Source organism: Xiphophorus hellerii, chromosome 13 (assembly GCF_003331165.1).
Source record: "Xiphophorus hellerii strain 12219 chromosome 13, Xiphophorus_hellerii-4.1, whole genome shotgun sequence".
Taxonomy (NCBI): domain Eukaryota; kingdom Metazoa; phylum Chordata; class Actinopteri; order Cyprinodontiformes; family Poeciliidae; genus Xiphophorus; species Xiphophorus hellerii.
Window position 1 is genome coordinate 3,008,032 of NC_045684.1, and position 15,499 is coordinate 3,023,530.

The window sequence follows — 15,499 nt, forward strand, 5'->3', positions numbered from 1 at the left end:
CAAACACAGTTCTGACAAACTTCATAATAAAGTGTTAAAACTTCACCATTAACTCTGTTTTTTTTAAATGCCCAAATATCTGATTACATTTTTATTTGCTGAAAAAACATTCCTACAAAAGTATGTCTTTATAGTAAACAGTCACATGCTTTGTTTTGAAAACAAAACTGTATACTGACAGTAATTTAATAAATCTCTAATTTTATCTGAGCAGCTCAGAACAAATGAAATCCTGAATGTGTGTTTATGAACTAACTATATGGTGTTAGAACCAGATAGACTGAATGAAATAAAAAATTATTAAAAATGTTATTGTTAGCATCTCTTTTACTAGCACACATCATTACATTTAAACGTAAACCTTTATTGGGTCACAGTGGGAGCTGCTTAGGATTCTCTGCCATCTTTGTTCAGGTTTTATTTTGTGGTTGGTAGAGAGTAAGTTGTGTCTTAAACCTTAGATGAGTTTTAGTTATTGTTATCTTAGAACTTGTGCCAGATAACCACATTGTTATTTCGGGTTTTATAACACAGTTTAGCATGTTAACTGTGAAAAATGTTAAACCTTCTACTTGTTGAACTCATTTCCTCCAATCAAATAAATTCAGAACGTCTCCCTTTTGATTAGACACAGATTTTAGAGGATTCTTTGCAAATGGATGCATCCCATTTGCAAAGTAACCCAAAGTGGTTTAAGTAACTACTTTGGGTTACTGAAACTATTGACTCAGACAAAAGCAGAAGTCCAGACACAGTTCTCCAGTATTCTTCGGAGGAAGAAGACTAAAGTAGATCAAAATTGAACATGTAAAGTGATATGGCTGAAACGACGCCTCTATTGATTCTGATTCTTGTGGGAATACGAGGGTCTGTGGCAGGTGAGTTAGAAAACCTAAAGATCTAAAGATCTGTGTTAGAACAAGCTTGTGATCTTTTGACGTTTAATTGATGACAGTTTAAACATTTTGCTCACTCATTTAAAAGATAATAGTCTAAAATCAAAGGAAGTTGAGCATATTTTACATTGCTGTTTTAATTTTATTAATGGAGAAAATCAAAACAAATCTCTAGTAATTTCTCTACCAGCCACTCTTTTAAATGACACTGTCACAAGTTGTGGAGTGAGTGGTGAGGCAGACGCTGAGGACCCAGGCTGGTGTGAGAAAAATTATGATCTTTAATAAAGTCCAAAATACAAAGTCTAAAAAACCAGGCAGCACAGCTGAGCAGAAAGCTAAGGCTGGTAGCAAACTGGTCAAACAAATGGACTAAACGGCCTGACAGACGACAAACAGCCAGACAAGACAAGGACCTGACAAAGAGCCACAGGTGGAATTAAATACACAGAGGTTAATCAGTGAATGAGACACACCTGGGAACAATCGAGGGGTAGACAGGACAACACGGAGACTCAAGACACAGAAACCCAAAATAAACACACAGAGAAACTCAAATCAACACAGAGAAAAATCCAATCCAGACAGACACCATCTTGGTTTTATCATAGTTGGGTAGGAACCAGTTACATTCAGCTACATTTAAAGTTTTGAAGAAGAAAAATAGTTTTAGGAATATTTTCACTATGCTTTGCTTTTTACTTTTCCTTAAGCCATTTTATTATGAAGTATCAAAACCTTTACTTGAGTAAAATGTCTGGATTCTCTGCCCACTGTGAGTAACTTCACTACTTGTTTTAATAGTGTGTCTAACTTTTTTTCATAGGTGCACCAGCACTAACGTTAGATATGCCCAAATTTTCCACCAGCTCGTGTTATTTAACATTGTCGTTTTACACTTTATGTTTTAAAAATCACTGTCAAATTAAGAAAATATTGAACTGTAAATGGTTAATTAATAATTTAATGAAACATAAACATTTCCCCTGTGTAAACTTCGATCACTGGAGCTGATTCAGGGCAGGAGAAAGAGAAAGATAATGAGATCCTTGTGATCCAGGGGCAGATTGAGGAACTGTTGCCCCAGTAAGGAGGAACTGAAAATGTTCATGAAGAGGAAGCCTTCATGCAGAAAATGAAAAATAGAACAGTTAGAAAACAGTTATAATTTGTACAATTGAAAAATTATTATTTTTAAAACTTTTAGAGACACATCTTCACTAAATACTATCAGGAAAAGCTGTACCCAAAATATTAAAAATACTAAACAATTACTAAATGATTACTAGACTTGTTTTATTCAGTCAGACTTAAAACATGATAATACATTATGGGGTTATAATGGACTGGTGTGCAAAACTACAGTTTGGTGCATAAACTGTAGAGGCCTGCTTTTATAGCCTTTGTTTAATGCTATGCTAAGTAAATATGGTGACCAACTTAGTATAATTTTTATCATAAAGTTACAGTTTGCAGGTGTTAGTTATATATTATATGTCATGTTTTATCATATAATTTTAATGAAACATTGCTTTGCTGAAATATATTATTTATCAGAAAAACAACATTAGTGAAATTCTTTGTTTTTCATAAGTTAAGGTGCCAGTTTGATGAAGAACTCTTTATTTTACATGGATATATTGTCTCACTATGATTATTTAAGTTTTTGCATAAACAGCATATTCCATAATATCTCTTGCAGAGTTTCACTGATCTTTTTTTTTTTTTATATTTATTTATGATTTTCAAGAATAAACAGGCAAATTAGAAGACAAAACAACAAGGATAAAAAAAAAAACTAACCAGAATCATCAAAACAAAAATCCACAGAACAGAACAATCAAAACACTGTCAGCTAACAAAGGGTCTGATAAGAGGATAAAATGCACATCAGATTGTAGAGTGTTATCGAGCATGAGACAGAGTCCAAGCGAGTAAGAGACATTTCTGAGGACATTGAAACAAACAGCCCACCATGGAATATGGAATAACAAGAAAAGATGAACACAAGTTATAATCACAATAAACATGACGCAATGGTAAATGAGTAAAATAAATTATTAGAAAATACAGGTCCAGATGTAAACGACAGTTATTTTAGCCTATTATTTTGTATGTATCTATTGAAAGGACCCCACACATCCAGGAACTTCTGATGATTGTCAGACAAAGAGTATCGAATCTCCTCAAGATAGATACAGGACACCATATCATTAAGCCATTTCTTAAAACAAGGCTGGGTAGAGGATTTCCATTCCCGTAGAATAACCCGCTTTGCTACCACTAAACCAAACATTAGAGACTGTTGTAGGGACATGGGAAGAGCAAGAGAAGATTTAGAGCAACCCAAAATGATCAAATGCCTATCCGGACATAGAGGATTGCCATAAGCATTGCTATAAAATTCAAAAATCTTGCACCAGAAGTCCATTAGTTTAGGACAGGAGCAAAACATGTGACCCAGAGTCCCATCATCTAATTTACATTTGTCGCATTTTGGTGAGACGCAGGGGAATAGCCTATTGAGTTTAGTTTTAGAAAAGTGCAGCCGATGGATAACTTTGAATTGAATAAGTTGCAGTCTAGAGTTAATGGAGCAGGTCTTGATTCTTGAAAGAGACAAATCCCATTGCTCATCTGAGATCTCACCAAGTAGATCAGAAGCCCAGGCCTCTTTTATATGCGTAGTAGATGGGGATGAACTGAAAAGATTAACAAACTGAGAAATTAGGTTTTTAGAGGTAGAGGGCTTTCTTATAAGCTCGTAGAAACTATGCTGTGCCGGTAAGGTTTCATAGTGGGGGAGGTGCTGTTTTACAAAGTTCCGAGCTTGCAAGTACCTGAAAAAATGGCTAGAAGGAAGACCAAATTTTGCTTGTAGTTGCGTGAAGGAAGCAAAGTGATTATTAATGTATAAATCCTTAACAGCAACTATCCCCTTATTTAACCAGTGCTTAAAAACTACATCCATATTACCTGGCTTAAATGCTGAATTCTGACAAATCGGGGCATAGATGGACAAGCCAGGGAGATTCAATACATTCTTTAACTGCTTCAGAATCCTGAGTGAATTTCTTAGTATAAAATTATCCTTCAGCAACTGAAAGGACAAAGAAGGATTGGAAAACAATACTGCAGCTGAGGAAGAAGAAGTAAGCTCTAATAACGCAAGGTTTTCGTTCAATGGCCATTTGGGTAGTAGCGAGTCAACCACCTCACCCCTCGAACAGAACTGAGTCCAGAAAACCCAGGATCTGGCATTACACGCCCAGTAATAGTATCGAAAAACAGGAAGGCCTAGGCCCCCCTCCGCAGTAGGTTTCTGTAGGTGAGACTTTGATATTCGAGGGTGCTTACCAGCCCAGACAAAAGGGATTATAATAGAGTCTATCATCTTAAAAAAGGAAGCAGTGAGATAAATGGGTATATTTTGAAAAAGATGGGTAAATTTCGGAAGGAGCACCATCTTGACAACATTGATGCGACCAATCAATGAAAGAGGAAGGTGCCTCCACATGTCAGCCATGGATTTAATTTTGTTGATTAAATCCAAAAAATTATATTTAAAAAGGAGTTTAGGGTCTCTTGTGATATTTATCCCCAGATACTCGAAATGACTAGTGGAAACTTTGAATGGCAGATTGCTAAGAAAAGCAGCGTTCAGACCATTTGAAAGAGGCATAAAAAGACTTTTATCCCAATTAATAGTAAAACCGGAAAGCTTGCCGAATTTATTTATAAGTGTAAGAAGTGGAGAAAGAGAGACTGTAACGTCTGAAAGGGTCAGGATAACATCGTCTGCATACAGGCCAATGGGACTATCTGTAGCATAGTCTGAAATGCCAGTGATCGATGGATGGTTCCTGATGGAAATAGCAAGGGGTTCCATGGCCAATGCAAATAGCAACGGAGAAAGACAACACCCCTGTCTGGTTCCGCGATGCAATAAAAAAGAAGCAGACCTGTCGTGATTAGTCAGAACTGAGGATCTTGGCTGAGCGTAAAGCATTTTTAGTAAAGTCATAAATTTATCGCCAAAGCCAAATTTTTGGAGAACCAAAAACAAATAGTCCCATTCAATTTGGTCGAATGCCTGTTGAGCATCTAATGAAATAACTGCGGAGGCAGGAAGGTTGGACTGGTACATAACACTTAAGAGTCGACGAGTGTTTGAAAAGGAATACCTGTTGGGGATAAAGCCAGTCTGGTTGGGATGGATCAGATGAGCTATGTGTTTATTTAAACGAGTAGCTAGTACTTTGGCTACTATTTTTTGGTCACCATTTAGTAAGCTTAAAGGACGGTATGAGGCAACATTAGAGCAATCCCTGCCCTTCTTCAGGAGAAGACAAATATGTGCATCATACAAACTCTGGGGAAACACTCCCTCCACCACAGAAGAGTTCACCATACGCAGAAGAAGAGGGGCAACCAGATCCAAATAACATTTATAGAAATCTATTCCAAACCCATCCGGACCACAAGCCTTACCAGGAGATAAAGAGTGTATCGCGGCTTTAATTTCTTCAATAGTAAAACTAGAGTCCAGGTGTGCCCTGGCGGATTCATCCAGGACAGGTACATTTAAATTGTTTAGAAAGACTTTAATATCCGTGCTGGTAGCACTACTCTTGGAGGTGTATAAATCACTGTAATAATTGAAAAAGGCATCATTAATGAGTTTAGGATCAGTTAACAGTTGGCCAGAAGGAGAAGTAACTTTATGAATAGCTCTATCTGCCAGTGTGCCTTTTATTTGTCTAGAAAGCAATCTATCAGGTTTGTCCGCCAGTTCAAAATGCTTTTGTTTAAGTTTGCGAATGCAATTACCAACTTGTTCCCCAAGCATGTGGTTATATTCAGATTTTATCTTCAGAATGGCATTAAGTATATTTTCATCATTTGAGTTCTGGTACCTGACCTCCAAAACAGCCAATTCAGCCTGAATATCTGCAAAACGCTGAGATCTGGCCCTTTTGACCGAAGACTGATAAGAAATAATGTTGCCCCTCAGAACCACCTTAAATGTCTCCCACAAGACTGAATCAGACACATCACCTTTGTCATTAAAAAGAAGGAAATCTGAGATTTTAGCTGAAATGAAGTCCTTAAGTGCTTGATCCGAATTGATGGGGGGGATAAACTTCCAGTTGAACGATGGAGCATGAAGATTAAAGTGGATCTGAAGTAAGAGAGGGGCGTGATCTGAAATTAAGATCCCGTGATAGAGAGAACTGACTGTACGTGAAATCAATTTAGAATCAATTAAAAAGTGGTCAATTCTGGTAAAACTACCATGGGAGGGGGAAAAAAATGAGTATTTGCGATCGGAAGGATGCTGAAGCCTCCAGATATCCACTAAGTTTAGTGACTTAATGAGGTTATTTAAAACAGACACTGATTTCAAAGAAGAGGCAACCTTATTGGAGGACCTATCCAACACTGGATCGAGATAACAGTTGAAGTCACCTCCTATAATCATGTCCCTATTATTAAATTGTGCAATAATATCAAATATCTTGCAGAAAAAGTCGGGGCAGTCACAATTTGGGGCATAAATATTCAAAAGGGCAACAGGGATGGAATTAATTTCGCCAGTGACAAGCACATATCTCCCCCCTGGATCTGCAGACATGGAGTTAAAAATAAATGGAATAGACTTGCGGATAAGGATTGCAACCCCTCTAGCCTTGGAAGAAAAATTAGCCTGGTAAACCTGAGACACCCATGAAGATCTCAACCGTCTCTGCTCAGTTGGATGAATATGAGTCTCCTGCAAAAAGATAATATCAGATGAAAGTGATTTTAGATGTGAAAACACCTTCGCTCTTTTAAGTGCCTTACCAAGGCCTCTACAGTTCCAGGAAACAAAATTAATAGGACTCATGCTCGACTTAAAAGTGCTATTATCCTGCATTTATCACAACGTAAAAAAAGCAGCTGACAGCGAAAACAAAACAAAACACAGGCAATTTAACAGCAACAACGCAGAAACAAAAACCCCAAAACTCACCCTTGCCGCAACATGAACAAAGCGGCATATCCCAAAATCTAGAGTGGAGGCTGCCGGGTAACAGAGCAAAAAACAAAAAAAAAAAAATCACAAGTGGGTAATCTAAACACAACACGCCGTGTTTACCTCCAGAAATTGTATAGATCTTAATATGCACCAAAGCTTAATCGAACTAGCAGACTAACTAGCACAGAATGATTAACAAAGTCATTTAATATGAGACAGTGAATTGGCAAACCGCTCTGCATCAGTCGGTGAAGTGAAAGATTTCACAGTGTCATTTAAAGACACTTGCAGCTTGGCAGGAAAACGCAGGGAACATGTGGCTCCGGCCTCCACCAGCCTCTTCCTCACGGTGTTGAAAGCCTGGCGCTGCGCTGAAACCTCTGCTGTGTAGTCTGGGAATATGAAAACTTTCTGGCCGTGGTACATCAGAGGGGCTTGCTGTCGACTCAACCGCAGAATATTCATCACGTCGCGGTCATTGTGGACCCTGGCGATGATAATCCGAGGGCGTTCATTAGGAAGTGGCTTTGGTCTCAGGGCACGATGCGCCCTATCAATTTTAACGGGCTTGGGAAAGCTGTCCTGTCCCAGCAGCTCAGAGATAAATTTTGAGACAAATTCTGCAGGTCGAGCCCCCTCTACACCTTCCCTGAGGCCAACAATCCGAATGTTTTGTCTGCGCGAGCGTCCCTCCAAGTCGTCAACCTTTTTCTTAAGAAGGCCGTTAGCCGCCGCTAGCTCGCTACATGATGACTCCAGGGCCGAAACACGGGCATCGGTAGAGGTTAGAGCCGAGTCCATGTCATCCAAACGGTGCCGGACCTCACTGTGCTCTGTCTGCAGGGTTGTTAAACGAGCTTCAATTGAGTCCAGACGTCCTTCCAGTGATTTCTTGAGAGTATCCACGAGTGTGTAGACTTTAGAAAGATCATCTTTGTGGCTATTGACGGCGGCTAGTATAGTCTCGTTGCTAACAGCGGAGCCCGCCTGAGCAGTCGACTTCTGTGCTTCGTCTTTCCTAGGCATGATGTGAAATGCCAAAACTAAAATAAACTGAAGAGACGGGTGCTAGCTACTCACTCGGTGAAAAAAATAATATCTTTGGTGCAGTGAATAAGTTTTAAATGAAGGCAGTGACACGGAGCTCTGCAAAACACGTCTACTCCATTACAGCACACTAGCACCCCCCTCGTTTCACTGATCTTTTCACTTTAAGATGAAACTGTAACAGTGGCTCTCTCCCGAGAAAAAAAAAAGCAGTGAAAGAATTTTCTAACATGGTTACTGTCCTCCTCGTTGGTTGTACTTTATTTTAACATTTGAAACAACACAATGTCCATATATAAGACTTAGACTTAGACTGACTTTATTGTCATTTTGCATGCACAGGGTGTATACAGAACGAAATTTCGTTGCATACGGCTCAGAACAGTGTTTTGAGGTTTCAATGTTGTGAGGTTACTCCAGAATAAGATAAAATACAGTATAAAATATGAATATAGATATGAATATAGAATATAAAGTGCAGGACTGACAGTAAAAGGAAGTTACTTAGCTCTGTACATGTGCAACGTATGAAGTGGAGACCAGTTTTTGAGTGCAGTCCAGTTAAGAGTTCAGCAGTCTGATGGCAAGTGGGAAAAAGCTGTTTGGAACCTGGTGGACCTGCACCGGATGCTGCAGAACCTCTTTCCAGAGGGCAGCAGGGAGAACAGTCCATGGTGGGGGAGTGAGGGGTCACTGATGATGTTTCGGCCTCGGGACACGCAGCGCTGGGATGAAATGTCCTGAATGGAAGGAAGGGGGGCCCCGATGATCCTCTCTGCTGTCCTCACCACTCTCCTCACGTTCTTCCAGTCGGAGGCGCTGCAGTCTCCACACCACACAGAGAGGCAGCTGGTCAGAATGCTCTCTATGGTGCTTCTGTAGAACGTCTTGAGGATGGGCGGGGGCAGGTGTGCTCTTCTCATCCTCCGCAGGAAATACAAACGTTTCTGTGCCCTCTTGACCAGAGACGTGGTGTTCACAGTCCAGGTGAGGTCGTTAGTGATGTGCACCCCCAGGAATTTGGTGCTGCTGACCACCTCCACAGCCGAGCTGTTGATGAGCAGTGGAGCGTGGCTGGGCCGGTTCTTCCTGAAGTCGACGATCATCTCCTTCATCTTGTCAACGTTCAGGATCAGGCTGTTGTCTCTGCACCAGTCCACCAGCTGCTCCACCTCCTCTCTGTAGTCCAGGTCGTTGTCGTCTCTGATGAGGCCCACCACCGTTGTGTCGTCCGCGAACTTCACGATGTGGTTGGTGGCGAACCTGGGGATGCAGTCGTGTGTCATCAGAGTGAACAGCAGAGGGCTCAGGACGCAGCCCTGAGGGGAGCCTGTGCTGAGGGTGATGACATCGGAGGTGTGTTGTCCGATCCGGACTGACTGAGGTCTGTCGGTGAGGAAGTCTAGCAGCCAGTTGCGCAGGGGGGTGCTGAAGCCCAGGTGTCCCAGTTTTATAATCACTGGTATGTCATTTTAATAAATAATTATGGTGGGCTGCCGTAGCCAAAAGTGCCAGGTGTGTTTTTTGGTCCCAGTACAGCCTGATCAGATCTGAGGTATTCTGTGCTGATCAACAGAGATTCTTCAACAGGTTGGTTTATAGTGTGAAATGTTTTCTGACTTCCACATGTACATAGAACAGTTTCACTTGTTGATACAATAGAAGTTTTAGAATAATAACATTAATAATAACAATAATAATTAGAATAATAATTATTATGTGATGCTTTGCGCTGCTGGTATGACTGTTCTGACTGTTATTGGGAGTCTGAACAATTATTAATATATGCTGAGAAAAGTAATGTATACTGATACTAAGCTGATCCTTTTTAATTACTACTGATTATTCAACATTTTGAAAGGTTAGATACAAATAACCTAATGTGCCTGCTAGGTCAGTCTATTTAATATACATTTTTGGACAGATGAATAATCAAAACTCTAAAAAAGCAATTTATTTGTTTGATATTTTTTCAACAATCAGAACAGAACCTGATTCTTGGGTTTATGTTAAGTATAATGTTATCTTGGGTTATATAACAGCGTTCTGATGCTAAGATATTCAGAAATGTGCTTTTTCTTACAGTGATCCACTTTCTGAAGTATTTCTACACAGCATCTTCGGGTACATCAAACTTTCCATCATACGTCTCTGTTGGGTTGGTGGATGATGTTCAGATAAGTTACTGTGACAGCAGAACAAATAAAAACATCCCTGAACAGGTTTGGATGGATGAAATGAGTTCAGAACATCCAAATTACTGGAAGGAGGAAACTAAGACATGTTGGGATAAACAGCAAACCTTCAAATTCAGCCTCGAAATTGCAAAACAACGTTTCAACCAGACTGGAGGTTTGTTTATATTTCACCTTGTACACACAGTGGTTTTTGTAAAGTTTTCCACATTGTTTTTTGCACATTTTCATGTTAATGACTATTTTACACTTGATTGTTAGTGATCTGAAGGTATTTACCTCTGTTTAATTTAAAACATAAGTCCAATAAATAGTGTTTTTGTGTGTATTCCCCTGTAATCTGAAATGTTATCACAGAAAACCGTTTCTGTTCCTATTCATGCCTTAGTTAAACATTGGAACTTATAGCAGTGAATATTTGATTATTTGTTTCTATGGTCCCATTAAAAGTTATGAACAAATTGTAAACTAAACTTACTGTTCTTGTGGGGAGGGTATAAATGCAAAGTTAGCATTTTGTGAAAAGCTTTTATTTATTTAGTTAATTTGTCCAAAGGTTTAGTAGTTTATTTTGATAGAAGAGTCTTACACTGAGATGCAGTTGGGACAAATTAATGGATTGTGTTTTAAACTCAATGATGTCTCTTTGTCTCAGGAGTTCATGTCTTTCAGCAGATGTATGGCTGTGAGTGGGATGATGAGACTGGAGAGGTCAAAGGTTATGATCAGTTTGGTTATGATGGAGAAGATTTAATTATGCTGGACCCAAATACACAAGAATGGATCGCTCCAAAACCACAAGCTGTCATCACCGCAAACAGATGGAATAATGATAGAACGATTAAAGAACTTGAGAAGTTTTACTTAACTAAAACATGCATTGAGTGGCTGAAGAAATATGTGAACTATGGGAGGAGATCACTGATGAGAAAAGGTAATACAAAACATAAAATAGTTTAATGCACACAGTTACATTTATACGTTCCCCTTGTTTTATATAAACTTCATCAGTTTCCATGGCGATATAGGCCTTTTCAACCCGTTTTAATGCATTGTTCATAAATCAAGTTTTCTCTGTAAGCTGAAATCTATATTGTTAATATTAATTAGTTAGTAAAAAAAATCTGTTTATATTTATAAAATAACTAAAAATGTTTGCTCCTTGTGCTCTGCAGATCGTCCCTCAGTTTCTCTCCTCCAGAAGAATCCATCCTCTCCAGTCACCTGCTTTGCTACAGGTTTCTATCCCAACAGAGCTGAAATGTTCTGGAGGAAAGATGGAGAGGAGATTCTTGATGGTGTGATTAAAGGAGAGATTCTCCCCAACAATGATGGAACCTTCCAGATGAATGTTGAAATTGATCTGTCATCTGTTGCAATTGAAGACTGGATCAAGTATGAATGTGTGTTTCAGCTGTCAGGTGTCAATGACATCAACAATAGACTGGAGAAAACAAGAATCTTGACCAATGAATGTAAGTAATTATATAAAATGCCACGTTTGTTTGCTGTTAAATATCTGATTAATACAATGTTCTGACTGATTGATTGTGTTTTTAGATTTACATTCAGTTTTAGGTCAGAGACACAATCTTTTATCTCGGGATTATTATCTAAGCATGTACTATAAAATAAAAGTTAAAACAAGTGATTTGCTGCTAATACAATCTGCTCTAAGTGTTTGTGCTTCTTTTTGTTTTTACAAGTGTAAAATCAACACCAGCTTCATCTGAAACTGTTTACCTTATTGGTTTTAGGTTATATTTGACTTTGTGTAACTTTCTCTACATTCATTTATAAAACTTGAAAATCAATTTATATTCTAATTAAGTGAATCATTTTTAAAAATGACTGAAAAACGATACATTGAATATTTGAGGTGTTTGTGTTTAGTACAAGAAAAATCAAGAGAACAGAAATCAGAACAAGCAAAAGATGAAAAACATCATGATGTTTAGACAAAGTGGGATAAGAGACATGATGAAACCTGTTATTCTCTCTGAATGTGACCTGGTTTGTTTTCTCAACAGCAAATATCCCCAATGTGATCATCCCTATTGTTGTTGCTCTGACTGTCCTCGGTCTCACTGCTGTGATTGGATTCATTATTTACAAGAAGAAGAACGGTGAGAAATGGATATTTTGATTGTTGGTTTTTAGATACAAATAGACCTGATTTAAATGATAAATCTAAATATAGACTTAATTTAGACATGAGTCAATGATGCGTCCATGTGTATCTGTAGTTTAGAGCCATTTTATCTGTGCATAGACCAAGCAAGACTTCCTGCTTTAAGTGGTTGAAAATTAGGTTTAAGTCCATGAAAAAGCTGCAAATAATTTAAAAATACCAGAAAATTTGAGCTCATTTGATTCAGTATGAACCAGTTTTGTACTTTTGTGGCAATAATATCAGTGTGCAGGAAATTATTATTATTTTAATATCTAATAATATTTAATATTAATATTTAATATCAAAAATGTATTGCATGCTTGTAAGTTCATGATGAAATGTTATTTATACTGAACTGGAATCAGTATAGTATAAATACTGATTTATAAAAGTGTAGCTGTACATGCTGCTGTTGGATGTCACCGGAGATGAAGTTTAGTTTGTTTTCATAAAAATATAAATGTCAGTTAATTGGCATGAATTGTAATTTCCAAACAGAAATGACTCTCATGCAGCAGCATCTCTTCTGTGACCAAGTTTGTTACAAACAGAAATTATTCAGCGTTCAAAAAAATCTCTGAGAAATGGATCCTTTCTAATTGCAAAAAACTTCTCAATTTAGCCATAACATTAAGATAATAATCACACAACGCAGTCATTGAATTAATATATTATAATATTCTGTAACTTATCTGGTAGGAGGACTTGGACAGTAACTTAGGAGCCTTGAGTCTGAGACTAATTTCTTTTTTAATGTTATTTAAATTTTGATGTTGGCTAAAACTGATTCTAGATGTTCAAAAATGTCTGACTTTTAGATCACATAACTACTAAATTTAGCCCAGTTAAATTAGTAGTGAATTATTTGCTTAGAGGTATTTTCACCTAAAAATGGCCTCTGTGTGATTTCTGTAAAAATAAAGCAGAAAATAAAGTTTTTTTTAAAGGTAAGGTCTAAAGTTGCTCTTATTTTCTCTTTTGTTTCAGCCAAGCGTCCACCTTCTTGTAAGTAAACAAATAAAGCCACTCACTATCTGTATTTTCTAAAAGTATTTCTATCTTATGTTGCTGGAGATCTTTCTGTATATTTTACATTTATTCACACTTTTTGACTTTATAGCTGTGGTGAACGGTCAGCCTCCAGAAGAATCCAAATTCCTTCGACAAGCATGAAAAAACCAAAACAGGTCAACACCAAGAAGTGAGTTGATGAACGTTGAACAAAGCAAACATATAGAAAATAATTAAGTAAAAGTATGTGCAAGAACAAAGAATAAATAAATAAAGAATAAAGGATAAGGAAAAAACACTGAGTCTTATTATTTGGCTCTCTGATTTTCCTCTTCTCCCTTGGTCTTTCCTCTGCCTCGGCATTAACTCACCGGCAATGAAATGTCATCTAAAAACACAGAATATACAGTTGTGGTCAAACGTTTACATACACTTGTAAAAAACATAATGTCATGGCTGTCTTGAGTTTCCAATAATTTCTACAACTCTTATTTTTCTGTGATAGAGTGATCGAAACACATACCTGTTTGTCACAAAAAACAGTCATAAAGTTTGGTTCTTTCATAAATTTATTATGGGTCTGCTGAAAATGTCACCAAATCTGCTGGGTCAAAAATATACATACAGCAACATAAATTGTCAATTTTGGTGATGTAGAGAGTTGTGTCAATCAAATTAGCTTCATGTCATGGCCTCTTCACTTCTTGTAAGTGATTCTGATTGACTACAGCTGTTGACTTCTCATGAGCCCATTTAAATAGGGCTCATTTGACCCAGTGATTAGACTCAGCCACAAAAGCTACAATGGGAAAGTCAAAAGAACTCAGTGTGGATCTGAAAAAGCGAATTATTGACTTGAACAAGTCAGGGAAGTCACTTGGAGCCATTTCAAAGCAGCTACAGGTCCCAAGAGCAACTGTGCAGACAATTATTCGCAAGTATAAAGTGCATGGAACAGTTGTGTCACTGCCACGATCAGGAAGAAAACGCAAGCTGCCGAGAGGAGATTGGTCAGGATGGTCAAGAGTCAACCAAGAATCACCAAAAAGCAGGTCTGCAAGGATTTGGAAGCTGATGGAACACAGGTGTCAGTCTCCACAGTCAAGCGTGTTTTACATCGCCATGGACTGAGAGGCTGCCGTGCAAGAAAGAAGCCCTTGCTACAGAAAAGGCACCTTAAGACTCGGCTGAAGTTTGCTGCTGATCACATGGACAAAGATTAAACCTTCTGGAGGAAAGTTCTGTGGTCAGACGAAACAAAAATCGAGCTGTTTGGCCACAACACCCAGCAATATGTTTGGAGGAGAAAAGGTGAGGCCTTTAATCCCAGGAAGACCATGCCTACTGTCAAGCATGGTGGTGGTAGTATTATGCTCTGGGGCTGTTTTGCTGCCAGTGGAACTGGTTCTTTGCAGAAAGTAAATGGGATAATGAAGAAGGAGGATTACCTCCAAATTCTGCAGGAAAACTTAAAACCATCAGCCCGAAGGTTGGGTCTTGGGCGCATTTGGGTGTTCCAACAGGACAATGACCCAAAACACACATCAAAAGTGGTAAAGGAATGGCTAAACCAGGCTAGAATTAAGGTTTTAGAATGGCCTTCCCAAAGTCCTGACTTAAACCCCATTGAGAACATGTGGACAGTGCTAAAGAAACAGGTTCATGCAAGAAAACCATCACATTTAGCTGAACTGCACCAATTCTGTCAAGAAGAGTGGTCAAACATTCGACCTGAAGCTTGCCAGGAGCTTGTGGATGGCTACCAAAAGCGCTAGTTGCAGTGAAAATGGCCAAGGGACATGCAACCAAATACTAATGTTGCTGTATGTATATTTTTGACCCAGCAGATTTGGTGACATTTTCAGCAGACCCATAATAAATTTATGAAAGAACCAAACTTTATGACTGTTTTTTGTGACAAACAGGTATGTGTTCCGATCACTCTATCACAGAAAAATAAGAATTGTAGAACTTATTGGAAACTCAAGACAGCCATGACATTATGTTTTTTACAAGTGTATGTAAACTTTTGACCACAACTGTATTTTATTAAACTATTTGAAATAGTTTATATGTATTGCCAGCTGTTGCTCCATTAATATCTGTTATGTAAGTAGATCTAGACATTGTGAGGTACTGATTTTTTCCTATGTTTCAG

The 15,499-nt window shown here is 38.2% G+C and overlaps 1 protein-coding gene across 5 annotated transcripts in view; it reads left to right on the forward strand.

Annotated features, from left to right (window-relative positions):
* The first annotated feature begins 791 nt into the window (after positions 1-791).
* The window catches only part of LOC116730550 (H-2 class I histocompatibility antigen, Q9 alpha chain-like), a 78,777-nt gene continuing 64,069 nt past the window's right edge, over positions 792-15,499 (forward strand). Inside the window, exons 1-7 of one of the 5 annotated variants that reach the window (XM_032579873.1) lie at positions 803-878; positions 10,048-10,314; positions 10,813-11,091; positions 11,333-11,632; positions 12,188-12,283; positions 13,318-13,335; positions 13,451-13,624. In XM_032579873.1, coding sequence (XP_032435764.1) covers positions 818-878; positions 10,048-10,314; positions 10,813-11,091; positions 11,333-11,632; positions 12,188-12,283; positions 13,318-13,335; positions 13,451-13,503 — 1,074 coding nt within the window. In that variant the 5' untranslated portion in view covers positions 803-817 and the 3' untranslated portion in view covers positions 13,504-13,624. Of the gene's footprint in view, positions 879-10,047; positions 10,315-10,812; positions 11,092-11,332; positions 11,633-12,187; positions 12,284-13,317; positions 13,336-13,450; positions 13,625-15,499 lie in introns of those variants that run through there. The other 4 variants (XM_032579876.1, XM_032579874.1, XM_032579877.1 and 1 more) reach the window with 4 other exon arrangements.